The following is a 19,197-nucleotide window of genomic DNA, read 5'->3' as shown; positions in this document are numbered from 1 at the left end:
TGAATGGGGAAGAGGCCCAGAGTTAGGGATACCCACAGACTCCAGGGGTACTCACATGGCCACAGAACAGGAAAGGCAGGAGGAAGGTGAGGCCTCGCCACATCCAGGACTGGAATCCTTCTGTGGAGAGGAGGGAGGGAGGAAGGGAGGGAGGGCAGGCTGGTGTGAGGGGGTGTGGCTGCTCCCATGGCCCGCCAAGCACCCATGGCCCAGCCTTGCCAGTCACCTGAGATTGCCTAGGCATGATCTCACAGAGGGAAGCAGCCCTCACCCTTCCCAGGTGCATGAGTGCTATGAAAACCCTGACAACACACAGAGCGTCTGTCACCAGGCCTGACCGTTCTCATGCCTCAAGTCACCGTGACCTAAGTGGGCTTGACAACACTTGTGGAAAACTGGTGTACCTACCAGGCACTATGCTTTTTGTTTGCTTGTATTTTTGTCTTTTAGCGAGTGAGAAAGAGACAGGAAGGGGGAGAGATGAGAAACATCAAGTCATACTTGCGTCACTTTAGTTGTTCACTGCTTCTCATATGGGCCTTGACCAGGGGGCTCCAGCTGAGGCAGTGAGGCCTTGCCCAAGCCAGTGACCTTGGGATCGTATGGATGATCCCACACTCAAGCTGGCAGCCCTGTGCTCAAGCTGGCGACCTCGGGGTTTCTAACCTGGGATCTCAACATCCTAGGTCGACGCTCTCTTTTACCCACCGTCAGGTCTAGTCACTATGTTTTTAATAATTTCTTTAATTTGCATTGTATAGTGGATTTTTCTTTCTTTTTTTTTAAAGCATCATTTCAATCGAATCTTAACAAAGTAGGGCCTACTTTGTGGAGCAATTCAACAGAAATGACCATCTTAAAAGAGAGCAGTTTTATTAAAAATAGTTTCCCCTGAAAGTTTAGATGGAAGGTCTCTAGGTTTTAGGTTTTCTGATTGAACACCCAGCCTTATGAGTTAAAAAGCTACACACACAGGCCCTAGCCAGTTAGCTCTATCAGTTAGAGTGTCGTCTTGAAGCACCAAGGTTGCAGGTTCGATCCCTAGTCAGGGCACATATGGGAAGCAACCAATGAATGCACAGCTAAGTGGAACAACATATGAATACTTTCCTCTCTCTCTCTCTCTCCCTTCCTCTCTCTGTCTAAAACCAATAAAAAAAAATCATCATATAGTCTTTAGAAAAGAAGTTATACACACATTCCCATATATATATATATGTGCAATAACACTAGGCTAACATTATATATATACAATAAATCCCAGACCCCCCTCCCCCCAAAAAATATAGGTATCTGAAAAGAATAGGAGAGAACTTAGCACTGAGGACACACAACTGGTCTCACACATGCTGAACCGGAATCCCCAGTGACCTATGCAAAGCAACTCAGGCAGTGGCCAGCAGCCCTGGCTTTGCTATGGCAGGCCTTGTTATGTCCTTACTGGCATGTGTTCCAACTGTGGGGAGGTGGGTGCCAGGTCTGCAGGAGCTACTCACCCACTGTGAGGTCCAGATGATTCCTCTCCCCCAGAGCCCGCAGCCGGTAGAGGCAACCCCTCTGGTAATAATACTGCAGAAACTGTACACAGCCTGTAGGGGGAGCACAGCGCCCAGAGGATTGAGTGACACCTCCGCCACGAAGGGGTTGGGTCTTCACTGCCCAGAAGGCAAGGGGCGCCCTGGGGCACAACCCTCTGCCACTCCTGGCACTTACGCACACGTCTGAATTCACTTTATCCTTTCTCCAGAATACAAAGAGAGTTAAGGATATCTGAGGACCGAACTGAGCCCCGGCTAGACTAGAAACTTATAGAGTTTTCCTAGGTATGCAGCAGGCACTCAAAAGATACTTGCTGGATGCAACGCCAAAACAACAGACAATTCTATACTTGTACTGGAATACTTGTACTGATGTGGGAAAATGCCTATGGTAATTGTTAAAAGAAAAAAAACAACAACCCAGGTTATGAGCAAAGCTATAGGTACATTGGGTTGGGGTCCCATGCTTGTAGACGATACATAATGCAGTACATACTACTTGTGAATAAAAATGTTAGAAAGGGCCCTGGCCGGTTGGCTCAGCGGTAGAGCGTCGGCCTAGCGTGCGGAGGACCCGGGTTCGATTCCTGGCCAGGGCACACAGGAGAAGCGCCCATTTGCTTCTCCACCCCTCCGCCGCGCCTTCCTCTCTGTCTCTCTCTTCCCCTCCCGCAGCCAAGGCTCCATTGGAGCAAAAATGGCCCAGGCGCTGGGGATGGCTCTGTGGCCTCTGCCTCAGGCGCTAGAGTGGCTCTGGTCGCAACATGGCGACGCCCAGGATGGGCAGAGCATCGCCCCCTGGTGGGCAGAGCATCGCCCCATGGTGGGCGTGCCAGGTGGATCCCGGTCGGGCGCATGCGGGAGTCTGTCTGACTGTCTCTCCCTGTTTCCAGCTTCAGAAAAATGCAAAAGAAAATGCAAAAAAAAAAAAAAAAAATGTTAGAAAGGACATAGACCTATTTACAGTGATCACCCCTAAGGGCGGGAATGTACATAACTTTCGTTTCTCAGCTTTTGTTTCGCATTTGTTTGTAAGCAGGGTTTTATTTAAAAATTAATTTGGACTGTTTTTGAAGTGGCAATATGCACACGGTATAAAATTCAAAGGGAAAAAAGAAGCATAGAGTGAAAAGTAAAACTCTCTCTTCCTCCCTGTCTCCAGCCATCCAAGCTCCCCATTCCTAGAGGCAACCCCCGCAACCAGGGCATTGTACGTAAGTCAGAGAGCTATTCTTAAATGAGAAAAAGAATATATATTTTCATTTTGAGAAAAACAAAATGAGTGCCCCCGACACCAATGGGTTCCCAGGGGTTGCAACTGGTCTGGTTCGGGTCCAGGGGGTCAGGGTGGGGCAGGCCACCCCTCCTCTGAGGCTGGGGGTTGGAGGGTAAGATGGAGTTGACCTAGGGGGGCGGATAGCTCTTTTCTAGAGTTCTGGACCCTGCCCCAGGCTGGCCAACCAGCTCCCCTAGTTTCTTCTCCCTTCCAGAAAAGCCACACCTCTTACAGAGACAGGGAACTGTGACCCCTCCCAAATCCAGGCAGGACACTCACTCTGAAAGATGGAAAACGCTAAAAACTGATTGCGGAACTTCTGATAAATGAGTCCGTTAGGCCTGCAGAGAAGTGGGAGAAGGCAGAGGTGAGGTGGGCTGGGAAATCAGACGTTCACCCGCCCATCGTGTTCCAGCTGGGAGAGGAGAAGAAAAGTTTTTACAATGAAACCAGTCTCCAATGTCTACCCTTCTTTACCACCGGAGTCCCTGGGGCTTGACCCAGTTAATTCCATCTTTGCTCCAAGTTTGTTCTGGGACCAAGGGAGCCCTTCTAGTTTTGAAGCCTAAGTTCCCACAAGTTGCCCCTCCCTCTGTGCCAGTCTTTTTGGTGCCCACAGACCCACCCCTGAGCTATGCTGTCCAGCCTCGCTCCCTGTCACCTCTGCCCCAGCCAGCAGGCAGAAGACAAGGTCCCAGGAAAACTACCTATGGCCCAGTTGTAAGTTCTGACTTTCCTTCTTGGCCCAAAGTCAGCCCAGGCCAAGGTCCTCAAAAGCCATCTGGTCCCCATCACCTACCACTGGTCCCCATTCATAGCTACCTGGGGAGGGCCAGCAGAGGCTGGGGGGCAGGGCAGGAGATACTCACCAAGTCAGCATCACTCCCGACAGGAACGTGGACACATAGTGGTGAGACACCCACCAGCCTTTAATTCTCGGAGAGAACAAGAGGAGGGAAAGCTCAGGCAGGGAGAGGAACACATGCATCTCCCCTTTGCCCGGCCTATGTGTGCAGGGATGTGGCCCTTCACCCTGCCCGACAGAGACCCATGATGACACAAGCTACACCCATCGGTGAGCCATGAGACCCGGAGAAGCACACGGGTCTGCAGTGGCTCCCAGAGACCCTGAGAACACAGCTCTGACCTCACGACCACATGCCCCACTACCCTGTCCTCTCCTCCTGGACCATTGGTGTCTCAGGACCTGCAGTGGCCTCAACTGTTCCCCCCCCTCCAAACTCACATGTTGAAATCCTAGCTCCCAATGTGATGGTATTTGGAAATGGGGCCTTTAATGAGGTCACTAAAGCTAAATGAGGTCATAAGGACGGACCCTGATCCAATAGGACTAGTGTCCTTATGAGAGGAAGAGACACATGAGGAGGGTGCATGCTCACGGAGAAAAGGCCACGTGAGGACACCTGGATGGTCTGCAAGACAAAGAGAGGCCTCGGGAGCAACCAGACCTGCTACTGGTCCCTTGGTCCTAGACTTCTAGCCTCCAGAATTGTGAGAAAATTAATTTCCGTTGTTTAAGCTGCCCGGCCTGTATAGTTTGTCACAGGAGCCCAAGCTGACTCACAGGGCCTTTACACTTGCTGTTCTCTGCGCCCAGACTCTGGCCTGCCTGGCTTCTGGTCCAATGTTAAGTTTTGCCTGTTATCACTTCCAAAACCTTCCCCAACTAACTGATCTCAGCCAGACAGTCTCACTCTGGATCACCTTATCCTGTTTCATCTTCTTCACGGTGCTGACCACTATCTGCAATTATTACTATTATTTTTGTTTGTTTTCTGAACCCTGTTCCCCACTCAGACATCAACACCAGAACTATCTGGTTCACTGATGTACCTGCTCAGAGCAGATGTTCAGGAAATGTGCTGAACAAACACAGAGCACACACACACATTTACACAGCGCAGCAGCTACCTACATTACCCCAGGCAGACATAGAGAATTGACAGCACATGCACGGCTGCTCCCTGGGGGCCCCACACCTTGGGGGAACCCGCTGCTCCTCTACAGCAGAGGTCCCCAAACTTTTTACACAGGGGGCCAGTTTACTGTCCCTCAGACTGTTGGAGGGCTGGACTGTAAAAAAAAACTATGAACAAATCCCTATGCACACTGCACATATCTTATTTTAAAGTAAAAACACAAAACGGGAACAAATACAATTTTAAAATAAAGAACAAGTAAATTTAAATCAACAAACAGACCAGTATTTCAATGGGAACTATGGGCCTGCTTTTGGCTAATGAGATGGTCAATGTGCTCCTCTCACTGACCACCAATGAAAGAGGTGCCCCTTCTGGAAGTGCAGCGGGGGCCCGATAAATGGCCTCAGGGGGCCGCATGCAGCCCGCGGGCCGTAGTTTGGGGACCCCTGGTCTACAGCAAGCCCTCACCCAACAGGTTTCATTTCTCTAGTCCAGAAGCTGTGGGACCCTGTTGTCAGAACCCAGTGTTCCCCTAGTTCTGGGCTCTCTCCACAGCAGGGGGAATCCTGGTTGTCACTCCCTCCTCAGTGTGTGTGTGTGGGGGGGGGGAGCCTAAGAAGAATGCGAGACTGAACACCTTTGTCCTACAAAGACCCTGAGTTTGTCTTAGGCCTTCTCTCGCTCTCTTTCTTTTTCCCTCCCCCCACCCGACAGGGGTAGGGGCCAAGCAGTGCCAACTCCAGGGCACTGCTGCTCACAGGAAGCAGGAGCTTGAGGATCTACTGGTCTGTGGGATGAGCTGCTGGGTCAGACTTTCTTTTTCATTCAAATCAACCCGCAGCCGGCTTTCTGGTCTGGGTTCTCAGGCTATTGCCTATAGATTCGTCACTGGCTTCTTAACTGCCACATGGCATTTCAGGATGTGGCTCTGTTGTAGTCTACTTGGTGTTCCTCAATGGTCACAATCATCCTTGATGCTGCCAAGACATCCCTGTGGAAGTCCCCTAGTAGGATGACACTGTTTCTCCAAGAAGTGAGATAGCTGGCGCAGAGGGTATGTGCATTGTGACTTGTCAAATTACCCTCTAAAATTGCTATGCCAACTTACACTCCCATCAGCAGTAGAGGAGACTGGTTCCCCAAACCCTCACCAACGCCTGATACCAAATTTTTAAATTTCTGCCCAACTATTGGGTGAACATTGGTGTGTCATTGAGGTTTTCATTTGCATTGTGCTAATATGTGGGTGTAAGCAGTTTTAAAACCTTCCAGCCAGAACACAGGCATCTTAAGAGCAGGGACTGGCTCTTACTCACCCCCTCTTCTCTTTTCAGCCCCTCAATAGTTCTGGGAGTAAAACAGTTGTTCAGACAATGGCCTGTGGGTCCCTCAAGGGTTATGGTGAGGGACAAGGCCTTTTCCTTTACCGCTAGCACTAACAGTACTAGGTAAGCAGTAGGGACTAAATAAATGTTGAAATGAATGAAGCAATGTTCAGGAAGTGCATCTGGTGAAAGCCATAGCTGGTCTGGATGCTACCAGCACAGAGGTGACAGGAGACAGTTGTCAGTGCCACATGAGTTCAAGGGACAAGACATATATTCATTCACTTTTTGGTTCCTCATGTCCCCGTCTTGCCTATCAGAGTCACTGAGGCCCCTGGCACTAATTTTCTGATTAATAAAAGACAGTTGGCCTCACTCTCAGACTTTTAGCTTGAAGGGCACCCAAGCGGCCTCTCTGGAACCTTCCCAGTTCTCTGCAAAGCCACACACAAGTCCTCAGGTCTTGGCAAGCGCCATGCTCCTTTGTCCAACTTCCCAAAGCTCTCCTGAGAAATACCTTGTCTCCCTTGGTGGCCGGAGCCAGACACTGGCTCTGGGCAACAAGCCTGTCTGAGCAGCTTGCTGTGCCCAGAGCCCAGCTTGACAGCTGACACCAATAAACACAGCTCAGTGGCAGTGGGAGAGGCTAGAAGGCACTTCTTCCCCAGTGCCATTGTCCACCTGCACACCCCAGGGCCCTGGGCAGCTTTCTGTGCATGTGTGTGTTTCTATAACACTTTTATTGTGATATCATTCAGATACCATACAATTCACCCATTTACAATGTAGATTCACAGCGTTTGTGCTAGTGTCACCACGATCAGATTTAGGACAAGTTTGTCACCCCATGAAGAAATGGGTACCTAGTAGCAGTCACTCTGTGGACCTGTTCTAGACAGAAACGAAGCTTTCAGGGGCTGGTGGACTTTTCCATGAGCGGACAGCAGCTGCCCCAGGAAGAGTGGCGCACTCCTGCCAGAATACAGGGGCAGCAAGTCCTGGTATCTGGGGATTGAGTCCAGTACACCGTGGCCCTCCCTACAGGACACTTTGGCCACATGTGTTTGTTTGTACAGAATATGGGCACCAGCCACTATTTATTTCCAAGCCGTTTCTGGCTTTGTGCTTCTAGGAATCTGGGCAGTTGGAGGAATTGCTCCTACACTGAGGATCCCTTGCTTGCCAGCACGACGCCCCTGTGTCCCGGGAAAGGTCACTATAAAAGCTTGTTAGAGCCTGACCTGTGGTGGTGCAGTGGATCAAGCGTCGACCTGGAACTCTGAGGTCACCAGTTCGAAACCCTGGGCTTCCTGGTCAAGGCACATATGGGAGTTGATGCTTCCTGCTCCTCCCCCCCCCTTCTCTAAAATGAATAAATAAAATTTTTTTTAAAAAAAGCTTGTTAGAGCCAGGTGTCCACCAGCAGACTAGCCAGAAAAATGAATATGATTCTTGCATCATTATTTGTCCCCACACAGAACTATTGGAGACATCTGCTGTTTTCCCTTCCTGTCAATCACCCCAATTCTGGTTCCAGACCTCAGCTTTTTTGGGGAACCAGCTCACTCCCACACCCAGTCTGAATGGTTGGGTGGAGCTGAGAAATATAACTGGGCACATGACCCACCACCAGCCAATCAGGGCTCTGCATCCCTTTAGCCACAGTGATTGGTTCAGGGATGAACATATGACCCAAGCCTAGCCAATCAGAAGTCTGTCTCAAGATTACAGCTAGATTTGTGAAGGAAAACAGTTCTGGGATTGCTGATCCAGTGGGATGCTAACCTGGGGTGCTGGGAGCTAGTGCTGGGACAACAGAATAAGGAGAAGGAAAGGGAATAGTTAACATTGAGACCTTTTTTACTTCTTTTATCTATTTGTATGCTCCCATAAATACCCTGCATGTTTAGTCCTACCAGGTGGTTTTCCATCATTTGCAAAATTTGCAAGGTAAAGTTGACTTGCTTCTTGCACTAACTGAGTTAATGAGCTACTTCTCACTTAGGAGGCATCAGACACAAAACAAGGGTGGCTCCACTACAGGTGGGGAGTTCCCCTCCCCACCTCTGCAGGCCTGCTTCCCTGACCACACCGCTAACTCAAGTCTTAAGGGCAATGGAGAGAACAAGATGAAAGAAGCTCAGACAGACCAAAACTGGGCACCAAGCCTCCAGGAAGCCCATTGGCTCCACCTGTCCTTAGAACACTGGTATGACCTCAAGGACCCTGCCTCAGTGCAGAGCTTGGGTTGAATTCATTTCTACAAAGACCATGGGGCACTTACTGGGTAGCTGAGTTCCTGGATGGGCCCTGGGACACTTCAGACATGAGAAAGGTAGAGTTCATTCCAACCTGAACCCTTCCTCTTCCCCCTCCCCACCGTGCTCTCCCAGCTATTGGTTTCTTAGCTATTCACTGGGAAGGGCCAAGTGTGAGTGGAAGGAAGCCTCACAGGCATCTATCTCCCCTGCCTGCTCCCTGGAGAAATCGGTTCTGACAAGGAGCTGGCAGAAGATGAAGGCTAACAGATGTTGAGGATGAGTCACAAGGTTAAGTCACCCTGATCTGGCCACAACCCCCATAGTCATTCCAAACAGATAAGGCACCTGGATGGGCCCACCACACCCATTCCAGGCTGCCCGCTGCCACCACATCCACAGCTGAGTGGCCGGACAGGCCTGGAGAAATGGTGCTGTCATAACTGGAGATTCCTGAATGACTGTTGCCATGAATGTTTTTTGTTTTTTTTTTTAACTCTATGAATGCTCAGAAAGGCACCAGAGTGTGAGCTATCTTAGAGTCCTTAGCTCGGTGTCTCACAACCAGGAGATAATAAATGTGATGAGTGATGGTTAAGGGGCAGAGTGGACCCATACACAAGCTCTGCATTACAAGCTCAGAGATTACACTTCCTGCTGTCTTGTCAGAACATGAACTCTAGAAAAGGTCTGGAAAAGCCCCAGAAATGCCCCTGCTAAAGCATGAGGCAAACAAGCCTTGGCTTTGGAACCCGACTTTCTCCTTTTGTCCCCTTCCCATTTTCCTGGTATGCCCTATGCCGGCAGGGGCTCCACTCAACCCTGATCCCTTCTTTCTAGTGAACCCCCCATCCACAGCTCACCACACTACAGAAAGGGCTGACCAGAGTAACTCTTACTAAAGTGTTAGTGACCATTAGAGACACAGCATGCCCCAAACACTCTTTTTTTAATTGATTGCTTTTAGAGAGACATAGATAGGGAGGGGGGGGGGGAGGAAGAGAGAGAGAGAGAGAGAGAAGCATTCACTTGTTGTTCCACTTAGCTGTGCATTCATTGGTCACTTCTCATATGTGCCTAGCCATGGATCAAATCTGCAAACGTGCCGTTTCGGGATGATGCTCAGTCTAACTGACTGAGGTAACCAGCCAGGACCTGAATATTCTTTTTTTTTTTTTTTTTTGTATTTTTCTAAAGCTGGAAACAGGGAGAGAGTCAGACAGACTCCCGCATGCGCCCGACCGGGATCCACTCGGCACACCCACCAGGGGCGACGCTCTGCCCACCAGGGGGCGATGCTCTGCCCCTCCGGGGCGTCGCTCTGCCGCGACCAGAGCCACTCTAGCACCTGGGTCAGAGGCCAAGGAGCCATCCCCAGCGCCCGGGCTATCTTTGCTCCAATGGAGCCTTGGCTGCGGGAGGGGAAGAGAGAGACAGAGAGGAAGGAGGGGGTGGGGGTGGAGAAGCAAATGGGCGCTTCTCCTATGTGCCCTGGCCGGGAATCGAACCCGGGTCCCCCGCACGCCAGGCCGACGCTCTACCACTGAGCCAACCGGCCAGGGCCGACCTGAATATTCTTAATGTGAGTCCATCCCAGTGGCACAGTGGATTGAGTTGTCCTGGAACACAAAGGTTGCTGATCTGACCCCAGAGTCACCCGCTAGATCCGAGTTGCCGAACCTGAGATCGCTGGATCAATCCCAGGGTCACCGGCTTGACCCAAAGGTTGCCAGTTCAAGCCCTGGTCAGGGATCAACCCCGAGAGTGCTAGCTTGATTCTGAGGGTGCTGGCTTAATCCTGAAGGCACCGGCTTGGCCCTGAGATCACCGGTTTAAACCCCAGTCAGGGCACATGTGAGAAGTAATCAATGCGTGCACAAGTAAATGGAATAAGTTGATGCTTCTCTCTCTCTCTCCTTTCCTCTCAATAAAATAAAATAAAATAAAATAGTCGATTAGGAGAGTGAAACTCTAAGACTGACAGCAAGCCCAAAGTACAGAAACAAAATGAGTAACCAGGAGGCCTTGCCAAACGCCCTGGCCCCATTTTCCCACTGTATGCTGCCCTGGCTCCCCTCCAACCACACCCCAAAGCAGAAAGATACACTCTTCACTAAAATCAAGGTGAACGATGAATGTTATTTATCGGGTAAGATTTTCTACTTCAGTGCTTCCCAAAGCACGAGGCACATATCACCAAGTGTTAGATGATACTCAAGGGTAACACTAGGTGACATTTCATTCCCTCTTCCGGTCTCTTTCTATTCCCCTGTTAGATGCCGGGACTACATCTTCAACACCTCTCGAGATCTGTTCGTTACCCTTCCTACACTTGTACACACACAGAGAGACAGCAAGCCTCAGGCCCAGAGCCTTCAATAAATCAGACAGTGAAAACAAAAAGATATTTTTATACTACTTCCTCTTTCCTGCCATTGATGCTGTTTTTCCCTGTAAGGTGGTGAAACAACATTTCCTTTTTAAATAAATATTTAAGTGGGAAAAAAAGAGAGAGGGAGAGAGAGAGGGAAGGACAGTTGATCTGAAATGTGGTAAACAACTGTCCAGATGATATTCGGCCATGGCAAAAACAGTGTGGCTGGGATGGGAATCGGAGCGGTTTGAAAAGCACTGACTTTTTCTAAAGGGCTGCCCGCTACGGGGCTCCACACCTAAGGGCCACCTTCCCCTGATCCTTACCTGGCGGCTCTATGTTCAGGGTAAGGCCCAGCAAAGCAGGGATCTTCCCTAAGAGACCACTGGGCAGAAAAGTGAGAAGGTGGCAATTTACTTGGCGGTTTAGCAGATGCCCCCAATTACATATTTGCTCCTGGTTGTTCCTTACTAGCCCCTGGAGGGGGGGTGTTGCTATTTCTTGTTTTGGGAAAGGACAGGGGCACAAATGGTGTATAAAGGTTCAAATGGCCCTCTCATTTGAAAATGGGACCTGCAGGTAGCAGGCCTTGGATCTTAACTGAGTCCTGACACTCTCATCTCCCTATGGAAGACCCCATTACTCTTGTCACCAGAATCCACTCATCCTTCTAGTGACAGTATTCCCGTTTTCCTCTGAGGAACCAGTCCCCTTCTGACACTTAAGTTTTTAGGCTTCCAGTGACAGCCATAGGGGTGGGCACAAAGCTGGAGCCCAGCCAATCATAGCACCTCACTCTCTGGCTACAGTGATTGGCTCAGAGATGGGCACGTGATCTGGTGAACGCCAATAGGACTCCATGTGCCCTATTTTGCTGGGAATGCTATATAGAAGCAAGCATGTGAGCTTGGAGCTGCTGGATGCCCATACATGGAAACTGAGAAGAGACAACACAGTAGAAGGCAGAGGTGAGAGACAGAGAGAAACTGAGTCCTGATGACACTGTCTGAGCACCTGGATTAAGCTTTACCTGGAGTCAGTCCCAAAGGACCTGCTTCTTGATATGACAAAACAAATTTCCTGTTATGTGGAGCCCATCTGAGTTAGGGTTTCTTATAAACACGAGACTGACACGGCTAGTGATGCTGCCGCCGCAGCAGACACAGATTTCCTCTTCCCTGGGTCTAAATCGTCACAGACACACCACACCCCCCCCCCCGGAAAGAAAGGGAATGCAGGCTGAGGGTGACAGCTCTCACCCGCCACCATTTCAGAACAGATCTCCCTTTGGCCTCCCCTACGCATCCCCCCACGCCAGGCCCCCAGTTACCTGGAGCCGTTGCTGATGAGAATGCTCTCCCGGATCGTCAGGGTGCAGTAATACCACACCAGCAGGAAGTTAAAGACTTCATCCGTGACCCTGGTGTGGAGACAGGCCCAGGAAGGGAGCAGGCATGAGAACCAGGGACGGCTGTCTGTCCTGCCTCGCTGAACAGAATGGCAAAGCAGGCCAAAGGCTGCCCACACAGGCATGCCTGCTGGACCCCCCCTCCGAAGCCTGGGAAGGCAGCTGGCCTCCCCAGTGCCTTCCCTTCACCAGGCTCATCCCTCTCCTCACCTATCTACCTGAATTCTACCTGCCCTCAGTCCTCCAGCAGGCATACCCCCCCTTCAGCGGCCACCTAGCCCACCACGACCTGTCTCCCTCCCAGAGTCTTACTGTCCCATATGAAATTTCTGGTGGGATGGTGAAAGGAAGACTTTCAGCAGGAAACCTGAGATGCTATTTTAAACCATCTGCAGGGTCATGATGTACACTCCCCCTGTCCCATTAAACCAGCTCTAAACTTCACTGCACATACAAAACAATTCTGAACTGTCTGTAAGAGGAATTTAAAAGAATTTCCTGCCTCCTGTACAGCAACCACAGCCCAGAGCAGGCCTTACGGGCAGGTAGACCAGTCAGCTGGTGCCCTAGCCAGAGTGAAGGGCTGGCAGACATGTTCTGTGTAACTTTGTCAGAAACCTGCCTGGCCTCAGCTTTTCCGTCTGTAAGATAGGAAAACCAATCCCCCCCCCCCCATGAGCATTCCAGGGAGAAGGATCCTGGGAGAGAGCCTGCAACAAAGAGTTCCTCCACCATGGCCAGTCTCTCTGATAAGACCTAAAGAAGGCTCTAGATTTTACCTCAATGGGGAAGAGCCTCTGTACCTCCTGGTGTCATAAAGATCCATTCAGAATGGGAATAAAAATGACTGGAGAGAGAAAACATGCCAGTCCCCTCCACATCTCTCCGTGAACTGGGAGATTCTTCTCCCTGACTATAAAGGCCCTTGGGTGGGTGGGGGTGGAATGGAAGGAAGACACAACTTGAACAATAAAAGATGTTGCCCACGCCCACCCAGCTGCAGACTTCGAGGCACCACGGAATGGCCCTTCTGGTGGAGTGAAACAGCTTTAAGCCAAGGAACATCTTCTAGACCAGGGGTTGGAAACCTATGGCTCATGAGCCAGATGTGGCTCTTTTGATGGCTGCATCTGGCTCGCAGACAAATCTTTAATAAAAAAATAATAACGTTAAAAATATAAAACATTCTCACGTATTACAATCCATTCATTTCCTACTGCTGATGTTCATGGTTGCAGGTGGCTAGAGCCAATCACAGCTGTCCTCCGAGACAACACCAAATTTTTATTGGATAATGCGTAACATACACACGTCGTTGTATGGCTCTCACGGAATTACATTTTAAAATATGTGGCATTGGCCCTGGCCGGTTTGCTCAGTGGTAGAGCGTCAGCCTGGCATGCAGGAGTCCCGGGTTCGATTCCCGGCCAGGGCACACAGGAGAAGCGCCCATCTGCTTCTCCACCCCTCCCCCTCTCCTTCCTCTCTGTCTCTCTTCCCCTCCCGCAGCCAAGGCTCCATTGGAGCAAAGTTGGCCCGGGCACTGAGGATGGCTCTGTGGCCTCTGCCTCAGGCGCTAGAATGGCTCTGGTTGCAACAGAGCAAAGCCCCAGAAGGGCAGAGCATCGCCCCCTGGTGGGCGTGCCGGGTGGATCCCAGTCGGGCGCATGTGGAAGTCTGTCTGACTGCCTCCCTGTTTCCAACTTCAGAAAAAAATACAAAAAAAGAAAAAAATAATAAAATAAAATATGTGGCATTCATGGCTCTCTCAGCCAGAAAGGTTCCCAACCCCTGTCCTAGACCCCCAGGAGCTGGAAGCGGCCAGGAGGAGCTTCAGCCCTCAGAGTAAGGTCGGGCCTGCTGACACCTCAGTTTTAGGCTTCTGGTCTCCAGACTGTGAGAAAATCTAGTTGTGTTGCTTTAAGGCACCCAGCTGTGGTGCTTTGTGATGACACCCTTTGGAAACAATACAGGAAGGGATGGGGAGAAATGGAAACACAAGAGCCCTCAGTGAGCTTTACAGATGGTCAGCCCACCACAGGTCTGCCCTTCCAGGGCCCTGATGTCCCAGCACAAGGGAATCTGGTTGTTCATTAAGAACTTTTACCCCCCTTGCCTGACCTGTGGTGGCGCAGTGGATAAAGCGTTGACCTGGAAATGCTGAGGTCGCTGGTTCAAAACCCTGGGCTTGCCTGGTCAAGGCACATATGGGAGTTGATGCTTCCAGCTCCTCCCCCCCCTTCTCTCTTTCTGTCTCTCTCTCTGTCTCTCTCTCTCTGTCTGTCTCTCCCTCTCCTCTCTAAAATGAATAAATAAAAATAAATAAATAAAAAATTTAAAAAAAAAAAAAAAAAAAAAGAACTTTTACCCCCTTCCCGAAGGGCGTGAGCAGGCATTACTGATGTGTGCAGCCTTTGCCCTCCAGGGAAACAGGCCAGGCCCAAGGCAGCAGGCGGGCACAGGCCCAGGACCTAAAAGAGCCTTTGTTTGGACATTCAAGTGGCCAGACCAACAAGTGGACTCCCAGCCAAGCTCCTACTAGGAAATAAACCCTTAACATGTGGGCCAAATGCGCAAGCTGTGCTTGGCCACCCTCCCTGGGGCAGAACACCCAGGGCCACCCGGAGAAAAGAAACCCCCTGGGGCAGTGTGGCTGCAGCCCCTGGCCTCCTCCTACTCACACAGCAACAGTGGGCGCTCTCAACGCACCACTGGGTGCCACACACTAGGCAGAGCCCTCCACGGACAGTTAATGCACTGAATCGTCACAACAACCTTGTGAGGGAGGCGCTGATGTTACTCTCATTTTACAGATGGGGAGACTGAGGAGCCCAGAGGGAACCTGCCCATGGTAACAGTCAGTTAGTCTCAAAGCCAGGATCAAACACAGGCTGTCTATGATCTATCCCTCTCTCTTTCTCTCCTTTCTTTGTCTTTCCTTCTTCCCTCTCTCCTTTCCTCTCTTTTTTATAATTGAGATACAGGCCCTGGCCGGCTTCCTCAGTGGTAGAGCATCGGCCCAGCATGTGGATGTCCCGGGTTTGATTCCTGGTCAGGGCACACAGGAGAAGAACTCATCACCTTCTCCACTCCTTCCCCTTCCCCCCTCACTTCTCTCTCTCTCTCTTCCTCCTCCAGTCAGGGCTCTATTGGAGCAAGTTGGGCCAGGCACTGTGGATGACTCCATGGCCTCTGCCTCAGGCACTAAAGAGCCTGATGGGCACAGCATCGCTCTCTAGTGGGCTTGATGGGTGGATCCCAGTCAGGGTGCATGTGGGAGTCTGTCTCTCTGCCTCCCCTCCTCTCACTGAACAACAACCAAAAAAAAGAGATATAATTCATATACCACAAATTTCATCCTTTTTTTTTTCTACAGAGACAGAGTCAGAGAGAAGGATAGATAGGGACAGACAGACAGGAACGGAGAGAGATGAGAAGCATCAATCATTAGTTTTTCATTGTGACACCTTAGTTGTTCATTGATTGCTTTTTCATATGTGCCTTGACCATGGGGCTACAGCAGACCGAGTAACCCCTTGCTCGAGCCAGCGACCTTGGGTCCAAGCTGGTGAGCTTTGCTCAAACCAGATGAGCCCGCGCTCAAGCTGGCAACCTCGGGGTCTCAAACCTGGGTCCTCCACACCCCAGTCCGATGCTCTATTCATTGCGCCACAGCCTGGTCAGGCAAATTTCATCCTTTTAAAGTACACATTTGAAAAAATAATTAAGTAGAGTATACATTTGGTGGGTTTTTTGTATATTCACAAAGTTTTACATCCATCACTACTGCTCTCTACATCCAGAACATTCTCATCACCCCATAAGAGACGCCACCCCCATTTGCAGTCACTCTCCATTTCCCCTCCCCTCAGCCTCTGGCAACCACTGATCAATCTGTTTCAGCCTTTACGGTTTTGCCTATTCGAGACATTTCATATAAATGGGACCATACAGTGTGTGGCCTCCTGTGACTGGCTTCTTTCACATAACATATTCATGTTTTCAAGATACGTCTGTGCTGTAGCCTGTCAGAGCTTCACTTCTTTCTCACGGCCAAACAATATTCCTCTGTATGAATATGCCAAATCGGGCCCTTTCTTTACCACATTCCAAGGCCTCCGCAGCAGCTGCTTAGTAGATACGTGTTGGGGGATATACAGCGGACAGGACCGCTATTTCTCAGATGAAATGGCCCTTCTCTATCAACACCTTGTCACACCAAATACGGCAGATGCGGGAGAACCCTGGATCCCGCTCTCAGGACCCCTCTCCATGCACTAGCCTGTCCCCACGCACCGCCACACTGCATTACCTGTAGTGAAGGACAAAGCGACAGGCCACAGCCCCCAGGAGCAGGATGATGGTCAGGTAGAGCTTGAACTTCTCATACTCATCCTTGTAGGCAAATCTACGGCACAGACAGGGCCAGGCAAGGTCACATAACTATTACTACCTGTACAGTAATATAACTATATCCCACCTGGGGCGGGGCCCTTGCCCCACCAGATCCTTGATATGCCACCACCCACATCCCATAAGGACCTGCCGATCCCACTAACGGGAGAGACCTGACCTAGAATGAATGGTGACGATTGATTAGGAAATGAAGATTGAAGTGCAAAATCTCCCATGTCCCTGGACTCCTGCTTTAGGGCTCCAGGAGCCATGGGGATGGTCAAGAAGCAGAGGCAGGGGTCCTCCCCCAATCAGCAAATGCAGTGGAAACACTCGGCTCCATTTCCCTAGGCATGGATAGATTTTCAGTGGGCACAACTGTCTGCTTCCTCGGAGATGCGTGGAACCTTGGATGGTGCGTGGAACGGGGAGCAGAGCCATTTCTCGTGGGAAACTGGCAGTCATGTCCACCCAACATATGGACTTCATGAAGGAAGGAAATAAGCCTTCCCAGGCAGTCTTCCCACTGAGGAGGAGAGTGCCAGAAAGACCCATCGGCAGAGCATCAACTGTTAACGTTTTTCCATTGATGCAGAAAGTCTAGCTTGATCCATCTCTCCTGAACTGAAAGAGCAAAATGCCTGGATTCCGTAAAGCCAGTTGGGGGTCTGGGACACTTACTTGGCTTGGTTGCTGAGAAGGGTCACATTTACGTTGCCAAGGACCAGATTTAAGTAGAGCCTAGAAGGAAAGAACTGTGAGACCGCCACGTCCCTAATGGCCCCAGGAGCAGCCCCAACCGAAAATATTCAAACTTAATAGGCACACCCTAAGCCACCAACATAGAACATAAGATGCTAAACTCAGCAGTACAGTGGGCGTCACAGCAAGTGTGAATAATGATTAACTAGAGAATGTGAGGACTGTGACACATGACAGTCATGACTGACTCAATTTCACCATATTAGCTGGCTTTGAGATCATAATTCCCAGCCTCCCTTGTAGCTAATGTGAACGTGTGACCAAGCTCCACCCAACAGGGTGAAGGCATATGTACAATATCTAGGTCAATTTAAAGTCAACTCTTTTTAAAACTGAGGCATAACCTGAAAAAGTGCACAAGTCTTAAGCATACAATGTGACACATTTTTACATATTTATACATCCATGCAACCAACACTCAGATCAAAGACACTTCTAGCCCCAGGAGGCTCCTTCTTGCCCCCACCCAGTCAGTACCCCCACCAACAGTAGCCACTGTCGTGTTCATGGAGGGACATGTGAGGAAGCCTCCTTCTCTCTCCTGCCCTCACTTCTGCCTTTCCCCTCAACCTCCGCCCCAACGGGAAGGTGAGAGTTACTCAGACCAGATGTCCTAGGCCTGGGCGTCTGCCCACAGCAGGGGCCAGGTGTGGGGTGTGTGTGTAAGTTCCCAGCTCCTACCCGTTCTTCTTGGGCAGGTAGGCCTCCATGTCAAAGAAGATATTCTGCCGCTCCTTGATATTGGTGCCTATCTGCTGGACCAGCTCTGCCTCCTCAAGACTGGCATGGCGCTTGTACCTGTGGTCAGAGGGGTGGTACAGGGGAAGAAGGGGCGCTACTCAGGCAGGAGGAAGAATCTGGAAGCTCTGTGCACCTCCCTCCCATCCTTCCATTTCAATGCTTCTCACGACATCAATTCTCAACCTGTATTTTCTGAGTTTGAGTTGCCCTGTGACTGTGGGAATGTCCTTTAGTCTCTCTGCCTTATTTTCCATATCTAAAAAACAGGAATTACATTAAGCCCTCCTCGTGGACAATACCATTGTGACAAGTAAGTGAGTAAAGGCAATTAAATGTATTCAGAATGACACTTGACACAGAATATATAGGATCAGTGAAAATCTACTAGCAATATTATTCTTCTTGCTATTCTTTTTTCCCCTCAAACAACTTATTTAATTACAGGAAGCCAACCAAATGGAAAGTTTACAAGAGGAGAATTATATGTCCATGCCTTTTGCAGACTAAGCTGCGACACAAAGGGACTGGGGCTCTGCTCATTATTCTAAAGGGATACCTTCAAGATTACTAAAAGGGCAGACAGGGAGGCGCTTTAAACATGTAAGCAGTCAACCAATCAAGGTAAAACTATTATTTGGTGATATATAACTCTCAAAGCTAGAAAAACAAGTCATAGACACCCTTGCAATAAGGGTCCTCAGGCCTGACCTGTGGTGGCGCAGTGGATAAAGCATTGACCTGGAACACTGAGGTCGCCGGTTCAAAACCCTGGGCTTGCCTGGTCAAGGCACATATGGGAGTTGATGCTTCCTGCTCCTCCCTCCCCCTTTTCTCTCTCTCTCCTCTCTAAAAATTAATAAAAGAAAAATTAAAAAACAAAACAAAACAATAAGGGTTCTCGGGATAAGAACCTAACTCATGAGTCAGTCTTCTAACCCAGTGGTTTTTCCACTGGGATGCTTAGCAATGTCTGGAAACTTTTTGGTTGTCAAGACAGAGTGGCCTGACCAGGTGGTGGCGCAGTGGATAGAGCATCGGACTGGGATGCGGAAGGACCCAGGTTCGAGACCCCGAGGTCGCCAGCTTGAGTGCGGGCTCATCTGGCATGAGCAAAGAGCTCACCAGCTTGGACCCAAGGTCGCTGGCTCCAGCAGGGGGTTACTTGGTCTGCTGAAGG

At 50.1% G+C, this 19,197-nt stretch overlaps 1 protein-coding gene and 1 long non-coding RNA gene across 3 annotated transcripts in view; one reads left to right on the top strand and one right to left on the bottom strand.

The window, feature by feature from the left end:
• LOC136325768 (uncharacterized) overlaps positions 1 to 15,671 on the top strand; it is a 41,626-nt gene extending 25,955 nt beyond the window's left edge. The window contains exon 5 of one of the 2 annotated variants that reach the window (XR_010729307.1): positions 15,643 to 15,671. This is a non-coding gene — a long non-coding RNA (uncharacterized lncRNA). The remainder of the gene's footprint in view (positions 1 to 15,642) is intronic. The other variant, XR_010729308.1, reaches the window with a different exon arrangement.
• The window catches only part of TMEM120B (transmembrane protein 120B), a 41,637-nt gene that overhangs the window by 2,382 nt on the left and 20,058 nt on the right, over positions 1 to 19,197 (bottom strand). The window contains exons 3-10 of the mRNA XM_066260639.1: positions 17,961 to 18,077; positions 17,199 to 17,258; positions 16,435 to 16,530; positions 12,045 to 12,134; positions 3,684 to 3,749; positions 3,094 to 3,155; positions 1,497 to 1,589; positions 56 to 120 (exon numbers count right to left, since the gene is read on the bottom strand). Of these exons, the coding sequence (XP_066116736.1) occupies positions 56 to 120; positions 1,497 to 1,589; positions 3,094 to 3,155; positions 3,684 to 3,749; positions 12,045 to 12,134; positions 16,435 to 16,530; positions 17,199 to 17,258; positions 17,961 to 18,077 (649 nt within the window). The remainder of the gene's footprint in view (positions 1 to 55; positions 121 to 1,496; positions 1,590 to 3,093; positions 3,156 to 3,683; positions 3,750 to 12,044; positions 12,135 to 16,434; positions 16,531 to 17,198; positions 17,259 to 17,960; positions 18,078 to 19,197) is intronic.

Source organism: Saccopteryx bilineata, chromosome 2, assembly GCF_036850765.1.
Source record: "Saccopteryx bilineata isolate mSacBil1 chromosome 2, mSacBil1_pri_phased_curated, whole genome shotgun sequence".
NCBI lineage: Eukaryota > Metazoa > Chordata > Mammalia > Chiroptera > Emballonuridae > Saccopteryx > Saccopteryx bilineata.
The sequence above is the reverse complement of the archived record's forward strand: the minus strand, read 5'-3'. Positions and strand labels throughout refer to the sequence as shown.